General features: G+C 43.5%; 1 protein-coding gene across 1 annotated transcript in view; it reads right to left on the minus strand.

Annotated features, from left to right (window-relative positions):
- ATP2B2 (ATPase plasma membrane Ca2+ transporting 2) overlaps positions 1-22,460 on the minus strand; it is a 386,601-nt gene that overhangs the window by 108,322 nt on the left and 255,819 nt on the right. The window contains 1 exon segment of the mRNA XM_030956513.1: positions 10,382-10,579. Within this exon segment, the coding sequence (XP_030812373.1) occupies positions 10,382-10,579 (198 nt within the window).

Raw genomic sequence — 22,460 nt, forward strand, 5'->3', positions numbered from 1 at the left:
CCTGGAGCACCTGGGCCTCTCCTGATGCTGTCCCTGCCTCGCTCAGGACAAGGAGAAAACCTGGCCAAAGGAGATGGGGAAGATTTGTAGAGCTGAGCCACAAAACCCCCTCATAACCTGCAGTGTTTGTTGCTTGCATTCCATTTCTCATCTCCGTTCCTTCGTGCTGGAAAGCTTTCAGGGGTGAGGAATGAGCTCAGTAAAAGATTAAAATTCTGTCATAATGTCTGACAGCAGCAGGCAACAAAAAGTTCTCCCAGTATTAGCATGGCCCTATAAAAGCAGTTTTACAGCGCAGATCTCTGTGCTAAGGAAACGTGTCCTGAACTGTGGGTCTCAGTTTATTTTCACCCCAAAGGATGGGATGAAATCCCCCCTGAATTCACATCAAAAACACCTTCAGTGGGAACCCCACTGGGGATAGACAGGAGATGGGATTTCTGAGACAAATTCTGAACTAAAATGTTCACCTGGATCTATGCAAAGCTGCAGGAAATGAGGATACTCTCCATTTAGAATGTGCATTCTATATTTTCTGCATATCAATTATCCACACTGAACTGAAACAAGAGGAGCAGCATCTCCTGGAGAGAAAAGGCAGAGCTGGTGCAAAACAGAAATAAATCAAAATTACTTGTTTAAATGCTACTTTTCTAATAGGAGAGATACATGTGTGTGTTTATATATATCCATGAAAATATGCATATATGCAAAGTGCCTTCCTGTTCAAAAAGGTATTTCTGGTTTGTTTCTGTGCTTAAACATTTTTTTTCCAGGTAATAATTTTTCATTCTAATTCAAGCCCACCAACAGTGAGGAACTGTAAGCACAGGCAGACTTTGGGATGTAGCACAGTCTGTCTCAACTCCAACTGTAAAATAATCCTAGAAGCTGATCCAGAAATACTTCATCTTTAAAAAGTCACATCATAAAGATTCTGCAAATTTGAATACTAATTGGTGCCTTAAAGCTGCCAAATTAAAAATTATTTTTAAATCATTATGAGATAAGAAAACATTCCATTTTCCTGTATTTTATATTATTTAGTTTCATTTATAAGCTATTAACTTTTGGCAATAAAGATGTTTTCAGAGCTTTTGGGCTCCCATTGATTTGAGGAAATTTTGATTTATTTTTTTTAAAGACAGGTAAATATTTTTAAGGTAATATTTTAGTTCCCTTTGTCAACTTCAGTGCAATATTTGCATTTTCTGTACTACTGCCATGCTGCTCAAATTTCAAATCCCCAAAGAAAAAGATGGGGAAGTCTGCACAAACAGCTATTCCCTGGTATTTATAATCAGGCTGTCTTCAAGTACACAAAACATGGCTGCAAATAAAACACCACAAATCGGTCTTTACATCCTTGTAAAACACAAAACTCTCAGCGTTGAGTTTCAATTCTTACAAGATTTAACCAGGTAATTCTTACCTGGTTACACACCAGGAATTAATGTCTCTATGCAGGGACACTCAGATTATCTAGGGAATTCAGAGAATTTCCATCACTGGAATCTTTTAGAGATAACTCTGATAAATGTCTGTCAGGGAGGGTTGAAGTACTGAAGTATTAAATGTCTGTCAGGGAGGGTTGAAGCATTTGAGCGTGGGATGGACTAAATCCCCTCCAGCATCTCCTCAGGTGGGTTTGCTCATCATCTCCTGCCTCCTTGGTTTTAGGCTGGTGTTGCCAGGCTGGGATTAGCCAGGCCAGGCTGGAGTGCTCTCTGATTTACCCACCAGCATTCCTCCTGGTATCATTCTCAATTTAGGGAACCTTGGGGAGCCCTGGGCAAACCCAACCTGCAGGACTGTCCTGCCTTTCTGACCTTCCTGGGCTCAGGACCGTGGCCAGGTGAGCCCTGCACCCCCTTGCCCATCACCCCTGGCTGTCAGCACCCCCAAACAGCCCCCAGGGGCTGGGGGCTCCCCAAAGCCACAGATCCAGCCAGAACCCCACATTTACACCTCACCCAGCTGGGAGGAACCAAGGTGGCTGCCATGGGCTTGGGGCTCTCTCTAAGAGCATCATCCCAAACTCCAGGAAAGGCTCAGTCTGAGTCCTGCCTGGCCCCTCTCCATGAGGAGGCTCCCCATGACCCCACAGCACAAAGGACTCTCACCCATTCATCCCACGGAGGAGCCCCCAACCTAAATCTGTCCCTTCTTTTGAAAACAACACCAAAGCAAAGATGTTTCAGAAATTCAGCAGTGTCTCCAGGGAATGACCACGCAAAGGGGCACAATCTCCTCCCCACGAGCTCAGCCTTGTACTGGTGACAATGATGGTTGGGACACACAGCACACACACTCCAACGTGTCCTGCTCTCTGCTCATGGCTACTTAGAACTGGCATTGAAATACGATTTAGAGCAGGAATTGAAAAAGCAAATTCTTACAAGCACTAAATTTCCTTAGCCAAACAGGCTGTGGTAACGTCTCTAGAAGCCATATGCTGCTTCACCTCATCCCTGCTTTGGGAGGAAGGAGGTTAAATGGGGGTTTTGGCAGAACAAGCTGTTTTTAAGAGGGCAAATACTTCTGTTTCTCCTGTTTTCCAGGCTGCCAACTGCTTCGTCCCCTTCCTGCTCACAGACTCCTTAGACTGGTTTAAAAAATCCTGGGGGAATCTCACGGTTTAATTTTTATGGTGAATGAGAAAAGAATTTTGAGTGTGTGCAGCAACACTCCTTAAAAGCTGTTTTGCTAACTCTGACAACAATCTCCGCTTTTGAGATTAATCTATTTTATATGAAAAAATGCTATTTTCTAATAGCTCAGCTTCTCTTGAGAATGCTCCTCCCTGGGCAGCACAATAAAACCCTCTGGTGCAGCGGCAGCTGGATCAGTGTGATCTGTTTAGCAGCAAAGATGATGAAGGATTCCTATTAGGACATATCAGCTTTTAAGGCTGTGAGCCCCTCATACCCCCTGATATCCATGATTTCCCATTGATTGCTCAGTGCCTGGAGAACATTATGTAACACTCTCTATGCAGACTTACAGAATGAGACAAACACAGTAGAAGCAGGAAGATGTTCACCACTTGTTGTTTTCAGCATCTGCAGCAAAGTTTTGTGAATATTTTCAGTTCATGTAGGGGCCTTGTACTGACACGGGCCATGAAATGGGGTGTCATTTAGGCTTCAAAGCACTGCAAAGTGTTAAAACAAAGGAATTTTGGCTTTTTCTGAAAAGCGCTTCATATTTTCTCCAATATATTTTGTTTAATGGAGAGGACTTGAAGAGATGTCAGATTTACAGTGTCCCAAAAAATGTTACTGGGAGACATGGGTTAAAGTGCACACACACAAATTGTGGAGTCATTTTGTCTTGATCTTGGTTTTATAACTGGGAGAGCTGGCAAAAGACTTACAGTTGTTTATTTCTGTGTGCTGCTATGATTTTAGGAGGGTTGCAAAATACCTTTAACATTGGCCTTACAAAATAGATTTTTGTGCTGCCTACGTTTGTGCATTTTTAATGCAATCTACATTATCACATGTAAAATGCTCTTAAAAAAAATTAAGATGTAAAGCTGCCACAAAAGACTAGAGAATTAACTTTGGTTCAGCTGACTCATATCTGACATTTCTTAGTTTTTCACTCATTAATCAAATAGATTAACTGCATATTAATGAACCTCAGGGTGGCTGATTTTTAGAGACAGGGAGATGCACGCAACCTTTTCCTGTGGAAAATGCCCTGCAATCTTGAAAGCGCTGTGCAAGACCCTCAGGATGGAAAGGTCTGGCGAAGGATTTAAAAAATGAATGTGCTTCATTTCACATTCAATAGCCCTCCTGAATTGATATGGTAAGGGAAATGGAGGCTGGGCTGAAAAGGTGAAGACAAGGTAAAAAAAATTGATAAATGCTGCATTAAAACATTGAGTTTCTATCCAATTGTGCCTCACTAGGAAGTAAATGAACCAAATTCCTCAGAGGATGGCACCAGACCTTCATGTGGCTATTTATCTCAGGTTACTTTTAATTCAGTTTAATTAAATTTGCTTCGAGTTCCTTGGCAATCAGTGCTTTCCCTTTTTCAAACCAACTGTTTATTCCCCAAGGCCATTTAATCCAGGGGGCACAGGAGAATTCCTTGTTCCAACCGACTCCTGAGCCGCGCTCATTTCTACGCCGAAAACAACACAAACGCTCGGCAGCGACAGCGCCAAACCCAACAACCCCGACGTGGCCGCCCTTGGCAGGAGCTGAACACTCTCCCCAGAGGCTTTCACAGCTCCCAGTGCCATTTCCCAGAGCAGATGAGGTGGCAGAGCCCCTGCAGGGCCAGTGCTGCCGTGCCTGGTGGATGCAAGGGTGGCCTCCTGCCCGCCGACACCTGCGCGCGGCTCTGAGCCAAGCGCGGCTCCATTTCCAGGTTTCCCCACCAGGCATCTGCTGTGTTTATACAATCTAAGAACAAGATGATTTCATCACAGAGATGGAAGGCTTCTAGAATCCCCAGGTAAAAAAAAAAAAAAGATATATAAATATTCACTGGACCCATTTCCTGAGACACGGCGCTTCTTAGAAAGGGAGTAGAAGGAGTTTTGTGATCTGGGGCAGCAAGTGTGAGAAAGAAAAATGTTGTTGGGAGAGTGGGAAGAAAATTGTTGAGAGTTGGATATGGAAGGAGTGAGAAATTCCAAATATCACCTACCTGAAATTACTAAAATGAGTGCAGTTCTGCCACAACTATGGGCAAATAAAGTGAAGGGAAGAAAATCACAGTTTAAAAACTGGGGAGAAAAAAGAGAAGAATCCCATCCAATCTCTGGTCAAGCAGTCCTGACACACATGGCAGCATAGAAAGGGGCTTCTCCTGCCTGTTTCACCTCCCCTGAAACCCTGAAATTCTCTTTAGCAGCCTAAAGCAGGAAAACCACAAAGTGACCCAAAGAAAGGTGAGAGCTGGACCACAAAATGACACAGCACAAAACCAACATTTTGAAGTGTTTTGAGGGAGCAATGGCTCAATTTCACATTATTCCAATGGGTTTTAATTTTTTCTAGGAATACCCAGAGTGAGTTCTGGGGGACTAGGACAGACATCCCATCTTTAGAACATTGTACCTGAGTCTAGCACACACACTATTGCAGCTGTTCTGCTCCAGCAGAACTCCAAGGTAGGCAATTTGCATGGAGGAGAATTAGACTGTCCAAATTTATGGGAATAATTTTTTGTAATGTACATCAGCACAAACTGCACAGAAATTCAAGCTACCTGATGTTACATTCAACATTTTCACTCCTAACTAAAAAAAAGAAGCTTGCTGCCAACTGCTCTCTATTTTTTCATATCTAGATATTCTTTTTTATAGGTATTCTTTCTAATATCAATAAAATTTTTACTTTTCTTCACTTTCTCCCAGAGATACCCAAAGTAACAGCTGATCAAATCTCCCTCACTGTGACTTATTTCCAGAGCTGCTAAAGAGATGAAATGCCAAAAGACACATCTTGAGCTGTGCTCCACAGGCAGGAACCTGGGAGAAGGTGGGAACAGCTCAGCACTTCCAACCCCATGCCAGAGACCTGGACAAGGAGATGGGGAAGTTCTTTGTTTGGCTTTGGGCTTTTTCTCCCTCTCTGACTGATTTTTAGAGGGTTTTTTAATCTGAACACCCCTTGGCTTCTGCAAGGAGAGCCTTTCCTGCTGCCTGGTGCCTCAGGCAATGCTGCCAGGTTGGCTCCTGCCTCTCCCTGGCTGTTTGTGTCCTGCTGTCCATCCCACACGAGCAGGGATTTGACATTCCCTCAACAGTTGTGCCACAAGTCTGAGTGAGCTCTGCCTCCACAGGGAGGCTCAGCACAGGATCAGGGTAAGGCAGCATCCTCACAGGAGCTGTGCAGCAGCTGCACCTTCCCTGCAGATTCTGGATGTCCTTCCTGGTTCAAATCTCCAGCTTGAGTCCCCACTGAGCAATGTGGCACATTATAAACAGATAAGAAAACCCCTGAGTGGTGAACCCCATGAAATAAAGTCTCTTTTGTTTATAAAATATGAAATCAAGTCTCTTTTAGGTCATGAAAGGCCAGCAGGAACCCCAACTCCAGCCCTGGGCAGCAGCAGCAGCATAAAAGCACCAACATCTCAAAGCAAGTGGCTTGGGAGGCCCAAATTTCAGGGGACCATGTCCTGTTTCTGTGTTTTTCCAACTTGTTGTTGTATGAGTAAGGGGAAGGGTAACCCAGCCAAAACCCTGCTGAGCAGCACTGAGCAATGTAACTGATCATTTCACTTTGTTTTCAATCCAGACCTTTGCCTTGGGAATTTTAACAGAAGCTGCCTGAACCAAAAAGACTTTTCCTTTTTTATTCCACCTTTAAGCTGCTAAAAGCTGTACCCTGGAAAATAGATATCCTGCCTGGGGCTTCCTGGTAAACACTGGGATGTTAAGACATCTTTCCTCAGGCTGCTTTCTCCCCACTTTGCAACCCACAGTAGGAAACAGAGCTCGAGGAAGAAGAGTTAAAAAGGTTTGTTACACTCCTGTAAACAGCAGAGGATTGGCAGGGCTTGACATCAGCAGTTTTTGCAATAAGATCCACATGTGATGCAGGGGCTGGAGGTAGAAACAAGGAGGAGGACTGGAGAGGGCTCAGAAATCGCTGCTGAAGGTGTTTGCAGAAGGCTCTGGGAATGTTTGGACCAGTTCACATGGGCAGAGGTGGGGGAGGCACCAAAGCTGCAGAATCCTGCTGGGGGACTGGGGAACAGCAGCCCCAGAAAGGGACAGAGCTGCAAATGGCACCAGGGCATTTCTGCCAGGAGGGACTGCTCCAGCAGAGCTCTGAGGGAAAACAGTGGGGAAATACCAAAGGAAACCAGCCAAAAACAACAAACAAACAAAAAAAAGCACCCTAAAAACCCACAAACAAACAAAACAACAAAAACCCACCAAAAATAACAAACTGCCCGGTAGAGGAGGAGATTCTTGCATTTCTACAGGCACAATAGGACAGAGATTTGGGAATGGCCAAGAGAAGCCATTTCCCATTCCCTTGGTGGATTTCTGAGTCTTTCCTAAAGGATGTCCTGTTTCCTCAAGCAATGTGATGCTTTGAGTCCATTGCTTGCTCTCTATCTACTCATACACTGTCTTTAAAAACAGGACTGGGCATTTCTTTACAAACTGTGCATAAAAATCATTTCACCACATACTGATATACAAACATTTCAATTTTAGTCCTGGACTACCTCTAATCTACATTACAAAAAAAAAAAAAAAGTGAATTAAATGATTTCACACTTTCATCAAATCCTCTGAGCTACCACAGACCCCCTGCTCTGCATGGCCAGGGGGACTCTGGAATCCACAACCCCCAGGCAGAGATGAGATTTTCCTGAGGAACAAAATATTCTTACCCTGCCCCAGCCACAACCCTGAGTGATCCTCACTGCACTGGAGGCTGCACCTGCACTGGGAATTTTCTCTCAACGTGCATTTGCTACAATCCAGCCTCAGTTTTGCACTTTTTTGGAGAGGGCAGCAAACTGATTTCGTGTGGCTCAGTAATGAGAGCAGTAATTGCCACGGGGCTGACAATGATTTATGCAGAAGTTCTCAACTGCTTCTAATGGCGTGTCAGATGGTGAAAGGGAATGCAAAGCACATCATCAAAACCACTCCTGAGAACATTCCTAAAACCTGCACTCCTGCTAAGGAATATGAAAAGAAAGAACTGGGGTGGCTTCTGGAGAAGCAATAAAACTGCATTTTTATCCAGAGATTCCTCTAGATCAGATTCCCTGATTGCACCAGAAATGGAAATTATGTTCTCCAAGACTCACCCAGATCTGAAATTAAGATGTGAATGCTCACATCCTCACACAAGGCTCCTTCCTGAGCACTCTAATATTTGTTGAAGCTGTGGATTTTATCCTGTTTTTCTCCTTCAAAAGCCTCAGGAGAAATATATTTTGCACTTCAACTGCAGGAAGCAGTTAAATGCTAATTCTGTTACAGCATCAAAAGTTACGAGTGGGTTTCAAGAGTCAAGAGAAGAGTTAAACTTATTTTTTAAAATACTGATGATTATGATTATTATACTAATCAGTAATGCCATTGGTAGATATAAATTCAGTATGTGAGAGGGGCAGATATAGATATATTAAATAAAGGCAGATAAATGCTCAATTTACAAGTGGTGTCTCCCTGACATCGTGTTCTAAAGTTTCTTGTTTCCATATTACAAGACTGTCACTTCTGGGGGTGACAATTTTCAAGTTACTCCAAGCAAGAAGTTGATGAGCTCAGAATATTGGCAGTGGTGGTTGAATAAATCGGTGTGGAAAGAAAACTCCTCTTAGCTCATTTTCAAAATGAAAATGCATTTCATTTGGAAAAACAAAAGAAAAAATTAGAATTTTAAGGAGGAGGCAAGATCAAGTATCGAGAACAACATGTGCCAGATCTCCTTTCTAACACCTGGCTGTACTTTCAGAAGTAAATATATTATTTTCAAGGGAAAAAAAAAACCAACAAAATATAAAAGTTGCCAATAAGTGCATATTTCAATGAAATTTTCATTCTGGGGAGAATGAGGAACGGAAAATACTGAAGTCAAACCCATTAAAATCAATTACAAGTGAGATTACTCCCCACTTCACCAAGGCAAAATCAAGCTTATTATGTCCATTTTCCAGAGTCTGGGACTCTTCAAAAAGTCATCTACCAATAAATTAAAGGTACCCTCAGCAGCAATTTATGATATACTAATTTTCAAATTAAAGGAAATTATTTCTACAACTGCCCCAAAGAAAGACTTCCAAAAAAGTGTGGAAGACCTTTACAATGTGTTCCACAAATTGCATTACAAGATATTCACTAATTTGATTTATTTTCTTGTGTAAACCAGGGCAAAAGCTTTCAGGAAAACAATTTAAAGCAGGGAAAGCAATGACTATTGAATAGAATGCTGTGCTGTGGGAAAACACAAACACATTTTCCCAGGCTGTGCTGCTGAGCTTTCCAGACTCCCTCACAATCTCAGCTGGCTCCTGTCTTCCCATGGGAAAAGAAACATTTTAAATGCAGGATCAAAATAAGAAGAATAACAATTTGAAAAAGAAAGGAACAAGCCTCCACTGTGCCTGATGACACAGCTCCCCTAAAACCTGGAGAAATCATGCTTTCAAAATTCCTTTCCCCCAAAATAAAACAAAATAAAATAGGGCAATCTGCACATTTAGTCTAAGCTAAATCCTAATTTTGTCAGGAATCTCTCATGGTTTATAACATCCCCAAGGTATCCCACCAGTTAGATGAGGTAATTCCAATAAATAACATTTTCTTCAGTTAAAAAAAAAAAAAAAAAGAATGACTCCTTTCCATGCCTAAATCGAGCACCTGCTGAATCAATAGGCGAGCATTCAAAATGCAGGGAGGGAGCAATGAAAGGCTCCCAGTGATTTCTAAAGGATTAAAGCAGCCCAGGCAGGAGGCAGGAGCTGTGCATGGCTACGTGCTGATTGTGCTGCTGAATGGCAAGGCAAGGAGGAAGGGGCTGCAAGGAAAGCAGCCAAAGGAAACTGCAGCAAATGTAAAAAGCATTTCAGGGCTATATTTAGAGGAAGACATTCTTCCTACATTTGCCAAGCTGCTCACGTCATTTCACACAGCATGTTTGATCCAGCTTTAGAAGTCTGGGAGGGAGCAGGAGAGAGGGGGGGAGGAAAAAAATCTGGATCAGCTGCCAGAAATGGAAATCTTGCATTTATGGAGAGGAACAAATATTTTAAGCATGTGAATTCAAGAGTGCTTTCCAAAGAGGGTGGGGGGGGAAATGGGAAAAAAGGAAGGGGGGCAGGCGGGGTGGTAAAACTTCCTGCAGCCAGAAAGGCTCTGCAGAATATGGGGAATATTTATCAGGAACAGGATTTTCTCCAATATTCCCTTTGGAGCCAGGCTCATGAGTCTGAGCTGCACCACTAAAAATACTAAAATGTGTGAATCTCACTGAGTTCAAGCCTTCATCTGGTGTAAACTGGAGATCTGTGCTCCTGCAATGGGATCCAGCAGTTACATAAGCAATTACATATTTCTCATCCATAATACGTGATAAACAACCACAAAGGATGAATCAAACACCCTCCAAATGCAGGCTCAAAGGTGCAAAGTGTATCAAAACCATTCCAGTTTCACAAGAAAGTTATGATTTTCCTTTAACTCACGTCATGAGGTTCAGGATTTGCATAAAGAAACGTCAAGATGAAAAGAAAAATATGTCAGAAGCAGATGTAACGGGATCAGGAACAAACCACGTGGCAATTTCCTGTTAGTGACCTTCTGGAGGCTGGTGATGGAATTGATTTGAGATGTAGGACATGCTTTGCTTAAACTGAGATGACTTGTGTGAAAAGTTTTTACCTTCATTCCCTTCTCCAGGTGGCTGATAAAAGGAAAGCCCCAAAGATATGATGGCTGCAATTTCCAAGATGATAAGAGTCACGTCCTGCAACGCTTCCCAAACTAGCTGTATGAATGTTTTTGGCTTCTTTGGAGGTATAAAATTTTTTCCAAAAATAAGCTTTCTTTTTTCTAGGTCTGCAGCAGTTCCAGCTAATCCTGTAAAGAGAATAAAATAAAATAAAATCAGTTCAAATTGCCATGAAATAGAAAATTCATCCCAATAAATTACTTCTCCAAGAAAAATTCCAAGCTGTAGTACCTATGGCATATTGACAAATGTAAATATTACACTTCAATTGTGCTTTCAGGAACAGAATTCTCACGAGCTCCATTTAGTACTAATTCCTGCCAGGTTTAATCATTAAAAAGCCTTTGAATTCAGAGGTTTGTATTAATAAGACCTATGTATATACATATGTACAAGCAATGACTTCTGGAAATAGATCCTCAAGCACAAAGAAATTATTTTTGGGATGGAGCTGGAATAGCTGATGGAAGCTTTTGGTAATACCTGTAGCAGATCACACAAATCTTTGTTCTGAATGCAAAGAATAAATCAATAAAACCTCTGTTGTGCTACTTCAAAGCAACCTCTGGCTGCACATGGACTTCAGCACATCCCTGGAATGAGCTGCATCACATTTTTGTCACAGGAAAAATATTAATGGCAAAGTGACAAGTTAAATATGCACAGAAGGGCAAAAGGAAACACCATGTATTTTACATGATGCTTCAATTTGAGAATATTTCAGTTTAAGGACACAGGATAAGAATGGGCGATTGTGCTGAACAATCTACTGGGGTGCATTTTTCCCTCCTTTGTAATTATATTAAAGGACACATGTCTGGTGCCTTTCCAGAAAAGCAAAACAAAACAAATTTTTAAAAAAATCCCCCCAAAAAAAAAACAAAACAAACAAACAAAAAAAAAACCAAACAAAAAACAAAAACCAAAACCCAAAACTTGCAAGCATCAAGGTAAAATAACTGAGCCCAAAAATCCCTCTGAGCAGCATAAAAAACTGCAAGGAGTGTTCCATGTTTCTGCCAAACAATTCCTGATATCATTGGTTAGATTGGAAAAGACCTTTGGGATCAAGTCCAGCTGCTCCCCCAGCACTCCCAACCACACATCCCTTAAATCCCCCCAGGACTGGAACAGCCTGTTCCAATGCTGGTCCCCCCTTCCTATGGAGAAATGTTTCAAATATTCAATTTACATCTCCCCTGGTGCACCTGGAGTTTTATCCTCTTGTCTTATTTAGAGAAGAGACCAACCCAGCTGGAACATTTACAAAACTTTAGGTTTTGAAGGTGATCAGCAACATATTTGTGGTTATTTAGGATTATTTATGGCTATTTAGGATTATTTATGGCTATTTGTGGCTATCCATCCTTACATGACATCAGGAAAACACCGAAGATGAGGAACAGGAGGAGACTGTGAGGGAGGAAACCACCAACCCCACTCCATGAGGATTTCTGAGCTCAGGAGGTTCAGGGCAAATCCCTGCCCTCCCCAAAGCCTGTGGGACACTTCCGGGATGGGAAGCCCTGCAAACATCCCCTGCAAGCAGTGAGGGAATGCCAAGAGTCCCCACTCTGTGCCTGGTGCACCTGGAGGCTGTTTCCTCTTGTCGTACTTAGAGAAGAGACCAACCCAGCTGGAACATTTACAAAACTTTAGGTTTTGAACGTGATCAGCAACATATTTGTGGTTATTTAGGATTATTTATGGCTATTTGTGGCTATCCATCCTTACATGACGCCAGGAAAACACCAAAGATGAGGAACAGAAGGTGCCTATGAGGGAGGAAACCACCAACCCCACGCCATGAGGATTTCTGAGCTCAGGAGGTTCAGGGCAAATCCCTGCCCTCCCCAAAGCCTGTGGGATACCTCAGGGATGGGAAGCCCTGCAAACATCCCCTGCAAGCAGTGAGGGAATGCCAAGAGTCCCCACTCTGTGCCTGGCTCCTCCAGTCCCTCCTGGGTGGTTCCTCCATTTCCTCGGGACGAAAGCGATGCTGGATCGGCCCTGCCTCACTGCAGGCACATCTTGACTCACCTTTCCCTTCAGGTGTCTCCTTACAGCTGCTGGGAGGCTTCTGGCTCTTGGTTAACTCATCAAAGTTTCATTTCCCCCTCAGGTGCAGAGAAACACGAGCCCCTCCCGTGGATCAGGGTTATTATTACCTCACCCCGTTTAATTTGCAGGGCCTGTGCTCAGTGACAGGGGACAGGTTCCAGCCAGCAGGAAGGGTCTGCATCACCCTTCAGCATCCAAATTCCTCTCAGAGCTCCCAGGAAGCTTCCAAGGTTGGGAAAATCTTTTCCCCTGAGCCACAGGAGTTGCTGCCTTTTTGTGAGGCCACAGAAATTTGGGCAAGGCAGGTGAGGCATGAGGCACTCACAGGGCCCAGCTCCAGCACACACCAAACCAGGGCACTCTGGGGCTGCCAAAAGGAAGGATTTACTCTAAAATTCAGAGACTCATGGGATCACTGCGGTTGGAAAAGACCTCCAAGATCATTGAATCCAACTTTGAAGCCAACGCTGCCAAGTCCACTGTCAGAACTCAGTACATCCCTCTGGGTGTCCAGAGTTGCCGAGGACCCCGCCGGGGGGCTCGGGGACCCTGGCACAGCCCAGAACACCTGGGGATTTGATTTTGACCCCTGGAGCAAGTTACCAGCTTTGTATGAGGACCTGAAAGTCACACAGGTTTGAATAGTATAATAATAAAATTATCACAGGGTGAAAATGTAGATTTTAGGATTTTTGGTATGGCTGTTGCGGGGACAAGATGGAGGAACTTGGGCGTGTCTAGCCTTTCTTCTTCTTCTTGGTCTCCATTTTCTGCAGTGATGTTGGCACTTTGGGATTGGTCTAGAGTAGAAGTTCACTGTCTAACATAGGTGATAGGTATTGGGAATTAAGTGTAAATATGATATACGTAGTTTGTAGTATAAAAGGACAACACCGCCTCGAGGGTGGTCAGAGTGCCTGTGGTTGCCCTGCTGAGCAGATCTCGGCTGAGCAGAAAGAAAATTTTATAGATAAGAATTAATAAACAACCTCAAGACCGAAAAGTGAAGAGTCCAGACTCGTTCTTCAGCCGCACAGGCCGAAACAGAGACATCCTGCACATCTCGGGGCAGCAATCAACAACAAGCTACCCAAGAGTCCACCCCGTCCCCAGGCCCCACATCTGCATGTTTCTAAAAGCTTCCAGGGATGGTGACTCCACCACTCCCCTGGAGAGCCTCTTCCAGTGCTTGAGCCCTTCCATGGAGAAATTTTTCATCATATTCAATTTAAACCTCCCCTGGAACACCTCGAGGCCATTTCCTCTTGTGGACCTCGTTCCCTGGGGGCAGAGCCCGACACCCCCTGGCTGTCCCCTCCTGTCAGGAGTTGTGCAGAGCCAGAAATCCCCCCTGAGCCTCCTTTCCTCCAGCCTGAGCCCCTTTCCCAGCTCCTCCTCATGGGGCTTGTACCAAAGGCAGCCACAATTTGCATCACACCCCCAAAACTCAACCATGTGAGGGGGAAATTCCACAGGCACCACTGGTAGGGATTTGGGGCAGGAATTTTGATCTGATGCAGCTCCAGGCAGCAACACAAAACTCTGGAAGGAAAAAATCAAGGAATGGAAGGAGCAGACATGTGAACAATGCCTTTTTCCACCACAGAACATTGGCGCTCAGTGGTGGGGCAGCTCCAGCACGGCAGGGATGGCTGGGACAGCACAGGGAAAAGCTGCAGGGATTTCAATAATCCAAATAACAGCTACCAGGATGTGCTGGATTCCTGAGTTTGAAATGATGCCCTGTAGCTCACTGCCAGGAGGGCACACAAAGGACAGCTCCTGTCCTGTGTTCATTATGTGTAAAATACACCTGAGGAGCCTCCAAAGGCAAGGAGAGACTGCAACCCCAAGAGCTGCTTTTTCTCTAAGATAAAATTTGTCCATTTAGACACCATAAGGCTGAGGAACAGACTGTCTAAAGCATCCATGGCCACCCTTATTTTCCTGACCATAGTCCACATAAAGCTGGAATTCAGACATCAGTCATTCAGACTCTCCCATTTCTGTTAATATTTTCCTTAAATACCACAAACAAGGGTAAATTATACAGATGATTTTATTCTTTTCTCTAAGTCCTGGTGAAATTACTCACCCACTCAGTCTCATCTAAAAAACCAGAGTATATTCATCTTTAATAATGAAATTTATTTCCTGGTAAATCATTTAGAAATCATGGAAAATGACATCCAGTGTTCAGTTCAAACCAAAAGGTTTCCCTCCTCCAGTGACCCAGCCATCACTCAGGATCCTGCCCCACAAAATTTTGGGGCTGTTTTTTTTTTTTTTTAACTCCCACTGAATGCCAGAAATGAGCAAACTCTTCTAATGAGGGAGAGAAAGAGGAAGGAAAGGAGACAACGGGGAAAACGATGAAATTGGATTTTAAGCGTTTTGTAGAGATAAGGGTCAGCAAAGTGCATGGAAATGACAAAGATGTGGGGAAAGGGGCTGAGCTCTGGGGCAAGGCAAGAGCTTTGCTCTGCGTAAATCCCATAAATTCTGAGGATTCACTCCCATAAATCCTCAGAATGCATAGGAATGCACAAGAGGGGTCCTCCTGATCTCTCCCAAGTCAGCAGCTCTGCTCAGAAAGGTTATTTTGATTATTCCTTGGGGGTTTCTGGGCTCGGCCAGGCTGGAGGTGGCTCATGGTGCCCAGATGGCACACATGAGGGCATGAGCACAGGACACCTGCCCCCAGCAGCACCTGAGCCTGGGGATGCCTCTCCTGCTGCCCCAGGCATGCTGGGTTTTTATCATGTTAAACACACCCACTCCATCTCCTGAATATCATTGTTTTATTTCTCCCTGGAGCCCTGTGACAACAATGAAAGAGCATTGCAGATGAAGGCAATTTAAAACATCATTTCTGTGTGAGGATATAAAACATCCAAGGACGTGGAGAGGAGCCGATGGGGACTAAAAAACATGAATGGAAATAGGAGCTCAGCAGGACTTCAGATTTCACAGATTCCCAGCACAAGCAGCAGCCTCCCATCTTGTGCTCAGCGTGGCAATAAAAGTCACAGACTGGCTGGGTTTAGGTTCATTTCTCCACACAAGCATGAATATTTTATTTAAGTGCTTTTCTAGGTCAAAGCTGTGCAGTACAACTTTGCTTGACCTGGGTGTTTAGAACAGATGTGCAGATTCAGGTTAAATTTACATACAAATATTGCACACAGGTTCAGGAAACACTGTGAAAATTTACTGATGCTTCCAGCACTTGAGTAATTTCTTAAGGGTTCATTTTCCAAAAATTTTTCACCAAAATTTGTGGGAGAACAAAAGTGATTGCATAGAAAACTTTTCCTACAATGCTGTGCAGTACATTAAATTCATTTATGATTTAATCTGGCATTGTTGCCTTTTTGGAGGGAGAAAAAGAACACAGAACTGGAGAAATGCCACTTAATGAATTTTCTCTGTTCCTTATCTTCATCTGCCAGTTCCTGCACGTTGAATATAAAGCCATTTTTTCAATTAATGCCTGGAAAATTGTATTTCTCTGACAGTCATCTCCACTGCAACCAAATGGAGCATGACAAACACAGAATGATTCTGATGCTGCAAAAATAGCAAAAGCACAGCACATCTAACACAACAATAAAAAAAAATAAAACTTTTAAGAGAATGTTTGAAATTGGCTCAAATTAGGAGCTGAAGAATGTAGAATTTACATTTGCATTAATTTAACAAATAAAGCAGTCATTGCTTATTAAATTCCTTCTGTGCTTTTTCTCATGCAGCCAGAAAATAAAATAAAAATTTCAAATACCAAAACCTGTAAATAATGGTATTTTAAAAATAAAATGTGAGATTTGTTCAGCATGGAAAGGAAAGGCTTCCAGGGACGTTGTGGAAATGAAGGGAGAGAGGAAAGGCAACTATTTTGATTAGAGATAATTAAAAATTAGGTATGACAGACCTGAGTTCTTCCTGTGAGAACCCATGGCTTTATCTCTGAAGCCAAAATCCCCTTGGCCTCAAACTCTCTTCTCTCATGATGAGCACTCCCACCATCACAGAAACTGAAGAATAGAACACCCCAAAGAATCCCTTGGACAGTTATTTCATTTTCCTTGCCTGGTTTCACTGTTGTATGTATTTCCCATAGAGCTCCCTGCCATTCCTGCTGCCCCACAACAATTTAGGAAACCCTGCCCCAGACCCACAGAGCTCTTGCAGCCTCTCACATCTTCCTGATGAACATTAATTACAAATATCAGCCCAATTGCTGCTGGGGTAACAAGGACAATTCAAGTCCATCACTAAATATTTTTAGTGGGATTTGACTCTCTGTCTTTGCCAGCAGAGATTTGCTCTGCTATTCCCTCTCCAACAAGCAAGAAATAGCTTGGCTTTTTTCCTTCCATCTCCTCAGCAGCAATCTAAGCAGCTTCATCTCCGCAACAGTGACTGAAGGAGCTGGAAATGTCACATTTTCAATTCAAATGAAGAGCTTGGAACCAACAGATTCAGTTCCTGAGGTCTGCCTCAGGAAACTGCCCCAGCCTAACTGGGGAAGGCAGGGGGACACTCCCAGTAAACTGCTCTGGCTTGGATCAAATGCTCAGGAAGGTCTGGTTTGTCCCTAAGGTGTAAAGATGTCATCACTGTGATGTAATCCAGCATCAGCCTCCCTTATTTCCCCCTGGGAAGTGGGACTGGGGGAAAGAAAACATTACATTCCCTCATTTTCTGTCTATCCCTTCCTAAAGCCCCAACACCATTCAGGAATTCTTCATGACCCTTGTTTATCGAAGGAAAACAGGTCAGGAATCCTTCATGACCCTCATTTATCCTAGGAAAACAAATTCCTTGAAACCCACAAAACCACAGCTCGCATTAAACTGACACAAGAGGATTGGTTTCCAAGTGAAAACTACCCCAAAGATGGGAAACACAAAGTGGAAATGTTCACCCCTGGAATGGGGCCCTCCCAGTTTCACCAAGATTTTCCATGCAGTACATTGAAATTCTGTTCAGGTCATATTAAAATAAAGTCAGTTGAGAGAATGCTGTCCATCAGTAGGAGAGAGTTTAATGAGAGCATCATCTTATTCCAGCAAGGTGAATTGGAATTTCACTACTGAATGAACCTCAACAAATAATAATTTCCTTCTAATCTCAGGACTACAAAGCTGTCTCTAAGTGTAATGAATCTCATTACCCTTTTTCATTAATATCACTTGAATACTTTTTTTTAATAAAGGTTAAGAAATACATCCAAAAATTAAAAGCCTTTGGCATTACAGTCATCTAAGCACGTGTCCTGCAAGCTTTATGCTGCTGCTGGGACTATTCCTGTGGGCAGAATTTGTAGGACCAAGACCCTCCTGGACTCAAACACTTTACAGCCACATCCAGACAGCCAACACAGAGAAAAGACGGCACAGAAACAGGAAATTAATTACCTCCCTCTCCACTTCCTCATTAATCATCCTCCCTCTTCACATTTGACAGCAACGAGTGGCCCAGGCGCCCTGTGCTGCCCTCTGAGTTCTGCCACCCCAAATCCAACAACTGGACCCCAAAAGCCCTCCTAGAAACCTTCCCTCTGACAGGGTGCAACCCAAGCTATCCCCTGAGCCACACAAAGTATGCAAATTCCTCTCTAATTCCCTGACCTTTCAAAAAATAAAGGAACTGAAGAGCTTAACAATTGTTCTTACAGACTGATTGTCTAATGCCAATGTTAGGAACAGGCACAGAACAACTTGCACTTGTGCCATGAATTCCCATCCTTCAATCTGTAGAAATTCCAAAAAACTTTATCTCAATTTGATGAGGCAGGGAAAGGCTGAGGTTGCTGTCCCAGACAGGTTGGGGGCAGTTCAGGGCAGTGAATCCTCATCATCTGGGATTGCTGATTTACATTTACACCAGGCAGGGCTTGTTACTGCCCAGAAGCACTCAATGCTCCATGACATCTCTAATTCCCCATCCTTTTTTAAAGTCGAATTGCCCTGAAATGAAGCCATTGAGCAGGAACAAACAGTTTACATAAGACGAGTAATAACAGCAGCACCAGAAACGGTTCTTGAGAGTGGCTGAAAACAGCCCCAAAAAAGCCACTCATGTGAAAGACATGCCATGATTTCATAATAATCTAATGACTGGACTTATGTGCAGCACAGGAACACGAGCCAGGACTGGGGCAACAGATGAGACATCAAATATTAAAGGCAAGACATGCACTGTAGCAGATGACTCATGGTTTTCTGGCCCAAACAGAGAGCAAGAAGCTTTCTGCAAAGGCTGATAAAGCATTCAGTGAGAGCTCAAGTCCAGGATGAAGAAAGAGGAATCAGGAATTTTTTAATTTTTTTTTTTTTACAAATGCTCTGCTGTCAGTGGGAATGTGGCTGCTGAGAGGGAAGAGAATCATCCCAGCAGAAATCATTCCTTCAGCTCTTACCCCCTCTGATCATCATGCAACCATCCACACATGTCTCACCTCAGTACCCCAGGCTCCTGGAAACATTTTTCTTTTGCTCTATCATGATATAACATCAAGTACAATAAAGCCGCTAGATTAGGGGCAATGATTGTAATAAATACTAATAATCTAGAAAAAATACTAATAAACTAAAATTAATACCCATCATCCCAACCATCACCAACTAAATAATAAAATGCCAATAAAAATCCATCTTTGCAGTAGATATGTAAATACCAGAGCAGTAGCAGCACAGATCTTCACCCAGCACTGAGACAATGAAACTGAAGGTTCTGGAAGGGTTTGGCAGCCAAGCCAAACAATCCCAAGGCACTGGGATACCCCACAGCCACTGGATCCTCCAGGTTTGTTCAGCATCACACACCCTCAGCTTCTGCACGGTGTTGGGGCTTTTAGGAAGGGATAGAGAGAAAATGAGGGAATGTAAGGCTTTCCTTCCCCCAGTCCCATTTTCCAGGTACTCAAAGCCTTGAGAATGATTCTTCAGATACTTTGGTTGTTTAAACCAAGCCAGGATTTGCCTCCCACAGAAGGTAATGTTAGGATTTAAAGTGGACCATACAAATGCCCTCTGCACATTTTGTATCACCCACAAAGCCCTGACTTCCTACTCAAACACAGATGTGGGGCCAGTAAAATGATGTTGGCTGAGAGTATACAGGAAACAGTATCAAAAATGTGGAGCATTTTTAATACTATTTCACAGTATCATTCACAGTACTAAATTATAATAATATAATTATTCTAGATAATGTGAAATCTTTTTCTTGCTCTTGATATTTAAGTTAAATCAACATCCCTGGGTTGATTTAACTTAAATTGTTGTTCTTGTTGTTCTGTAGGTCAGGCTTGGAAGCATTAACACATAAATCAGGTCATGGCAAGGAGCACCCATGGAAGTTTAACAGAGGAGATCCAAGGTGATTGTCAAGAAAACAATCAGAGAATAAATGACATCATGGTGTCAACGTGGAAGGCCTTCCTTAATTAACACACTTTCATAACCTCTTAGTACTGTTCTCATTGGACACTACCAAAAATATAATCACCCCTTCACAAAAATTGCCAGTGGCAATTTCAGGAAAAAAAAAGACCCTCAAGTCCATCTGTCAGTGGCTCTTCCCAGCCCACAGGTGAGAGGTGCTGTGGCAGAGGCAGCCTGTGCCAGCCTGGGCAGTGCAGGGCTCCAGGGAAGCATTTCCAGCAGGCTGTTGGCACCAGGGCCAGCTGGGAGCTCCCTGAGGCTCACAGGTGGCGATGACAGCCCTGAAGATGTGAAGTTAACCCAGAGAGGTGCATGGGAGGGCAAGGTCTGAGCCCTGAGAAAGGGACAGGCCTCTGCTTGTCCCCTGTCGCACCTCCTTCAGGATCTGGAGGCAGATCCTCCTGGCCACCATCACATTTTCTGGAAAAATCTCTTTGCTGAGATTTCTTCTCCTAGGAAGCTGAGAAGCCTCAGAGAAAAAAATGAAAACAATCATTATCTGATTTGCTTCTCCTGTGTTTTGCTGCTCTGGAATGTGATTGGAGATTGTTTATAACCTGGTCATTGTTTGATTGGTTTCATGGGAATTGTTTTGACTTAATGACCAATCATTGGTCATTTTTACTACTGACCAATCACCATCAGCTGTTGGATTCTGGAGAGTCACAGGTTTTTCATTGGTATCTTGTTAAACCTTCTGTAAGTATCCTTTCTCTATTGTTTAGTATAGTTTTAGTATAGTATTCTTTAATATAATATCATAAAATAATAAATCGGCCTTCTAAGAACATGGAGTCAGATTCATTTCCTTCTTGCCATGGAGGACCCCAAAAATACCACACCTCCTCACCTAGGAGGACATCAAAAGGGCCGCCTTTCCCTTTGGGCAAATTACAAGGGCTTTGTAAAACATCAGGGTGTACATTTAATCCAGGGTGGAAAGTACCTAACATTACAGAAACAAATTTCTCTCTTAATTTTAGAGATGAGAATCCCTCTAGAAATTGGAACTATTTGACTCCAGCCAAATTTTGGCCCAAGAGCATTTCCTACTTTCCAAAAGAAACCTGGACTAAAAGCAAAGACCCAGGGAATGAAACACGTCATCAACATATAGCTAAACTTTATTTAGAGCACCTTTTTGAGGCTGGCAACCTGTACAGACAAGAATCTAAACATGCCATGTCCCATGAAGGTCCTACCTTCCCTTGGCAGGAGCAGTTCCTGGTCTCTAAGCCCTGCAGAGGTTCAGCCAATGGGTTCCAGCTCCACCAAACCACCCACAGCACCCCGGGGCAGAGCAGGGAACACCACGGGGCTGTGCAGGGATCCTTGCAGCAGAGAGAGAGGAAAAGGATGGAGCCACACGTCCCCTGAGTGACCAGGACACTGAGCCTGGGATCTGCAGCCGCTGGGGACCCCACAAACCCACATCCCACTGCTGCTGCACTGGCAGCTCTTCCCAGGTGACACCATCCTTCACCTTTGGTTTTTCTGGGTCTCATCACAGTTTTTGGAGGGACTTCATGTCACTCAGAGTTTTGCATTGTGTTCAAAGGGTGTTGGTGCCACTGAAATGTGCCATGATCTGTGGCCAGGTGACCAATTCAATACAGATGAGGGGTTCCATGGAGAGCCTCAGCTGCCCTCTCACACCAGAAGGTGCTGTCAGGGTGATGTGGCCTAAATTGCTAAAGACTTCTCATGATTTTGTGTGCCCCCTCAGGGTGACACTCCTGGAAACCAGAAAACAGCAAAGGAATAAAGGAATCAAAGACATGCACCTGGGAAAGCATGGCCTGAGTGAGGGAAACATTCTGCAAGACATCAGACAGACTTTTAAATCCAGCATGAGGCTCTTACACAGTATTCTGAGAGTCTCTTTTCCAGGGAGAGGAAAGAATCTCTCCTCTTCCACGGAGAATCTTTCCTATTATTATTTGTCACTGCAATCACCACAGAGTTTCTGTGGCATCAGCAGTTCTGAGGGTCTGGAGCTCAATTTATTTGATGGAATCTATTGAAAATGTTAAAAGTGACACAGCATAACAACAGATGCTCTGACAACAACAGCAGCATGGAAAAGAGGGGGCTTCTGCTGAGGCCAGGCATGTGTAGGCTAGGCAGTTAATTCCTCACAGGGTGCTTTCATCTTTAACACAAAAAACACAAAACAGAAAAATAAATTTATATTCTGATGGGACACATCTTGGTGAGGTCAGTAAGGAAGTTGAAATGAAATCTCAAAATCCACTTTGCCCAGGCTGCTTCCTTGGCATGGCTCTTTCCCTACTGGCTCAGATAAAACAACAAATAAACCAAACTGCACTTTGCTGAGGTGTTACCTCCATGTGCTGCTACTTGGCAGCTCCTAATGTCCCTGTCAGTGTCACCCAGTGCTCCTGTGAGCAATGTCACCGTGTCACCCACACAGTGCTGCCCTCTCCAGCTCTGCAGGGCTGAGCATCCCTGCTGTGTATCCAGGGCAGCTAAAAAC

This window comes from Camarhynchus parvulus, chromosome 12 (genome assembly GCF_901933205.1).
Source record: "Camarhynchus parvulus chromosome 12, STF_HiC, whole genome shotgun sequence".
NCBI classification, from domain to species: domain Eukaryota; kingdom Metazoa; phylum Chordata; class Aves; order Passeriformes; family Thraupidae; genus Camarhynchus; species Camarhynchus parvulus.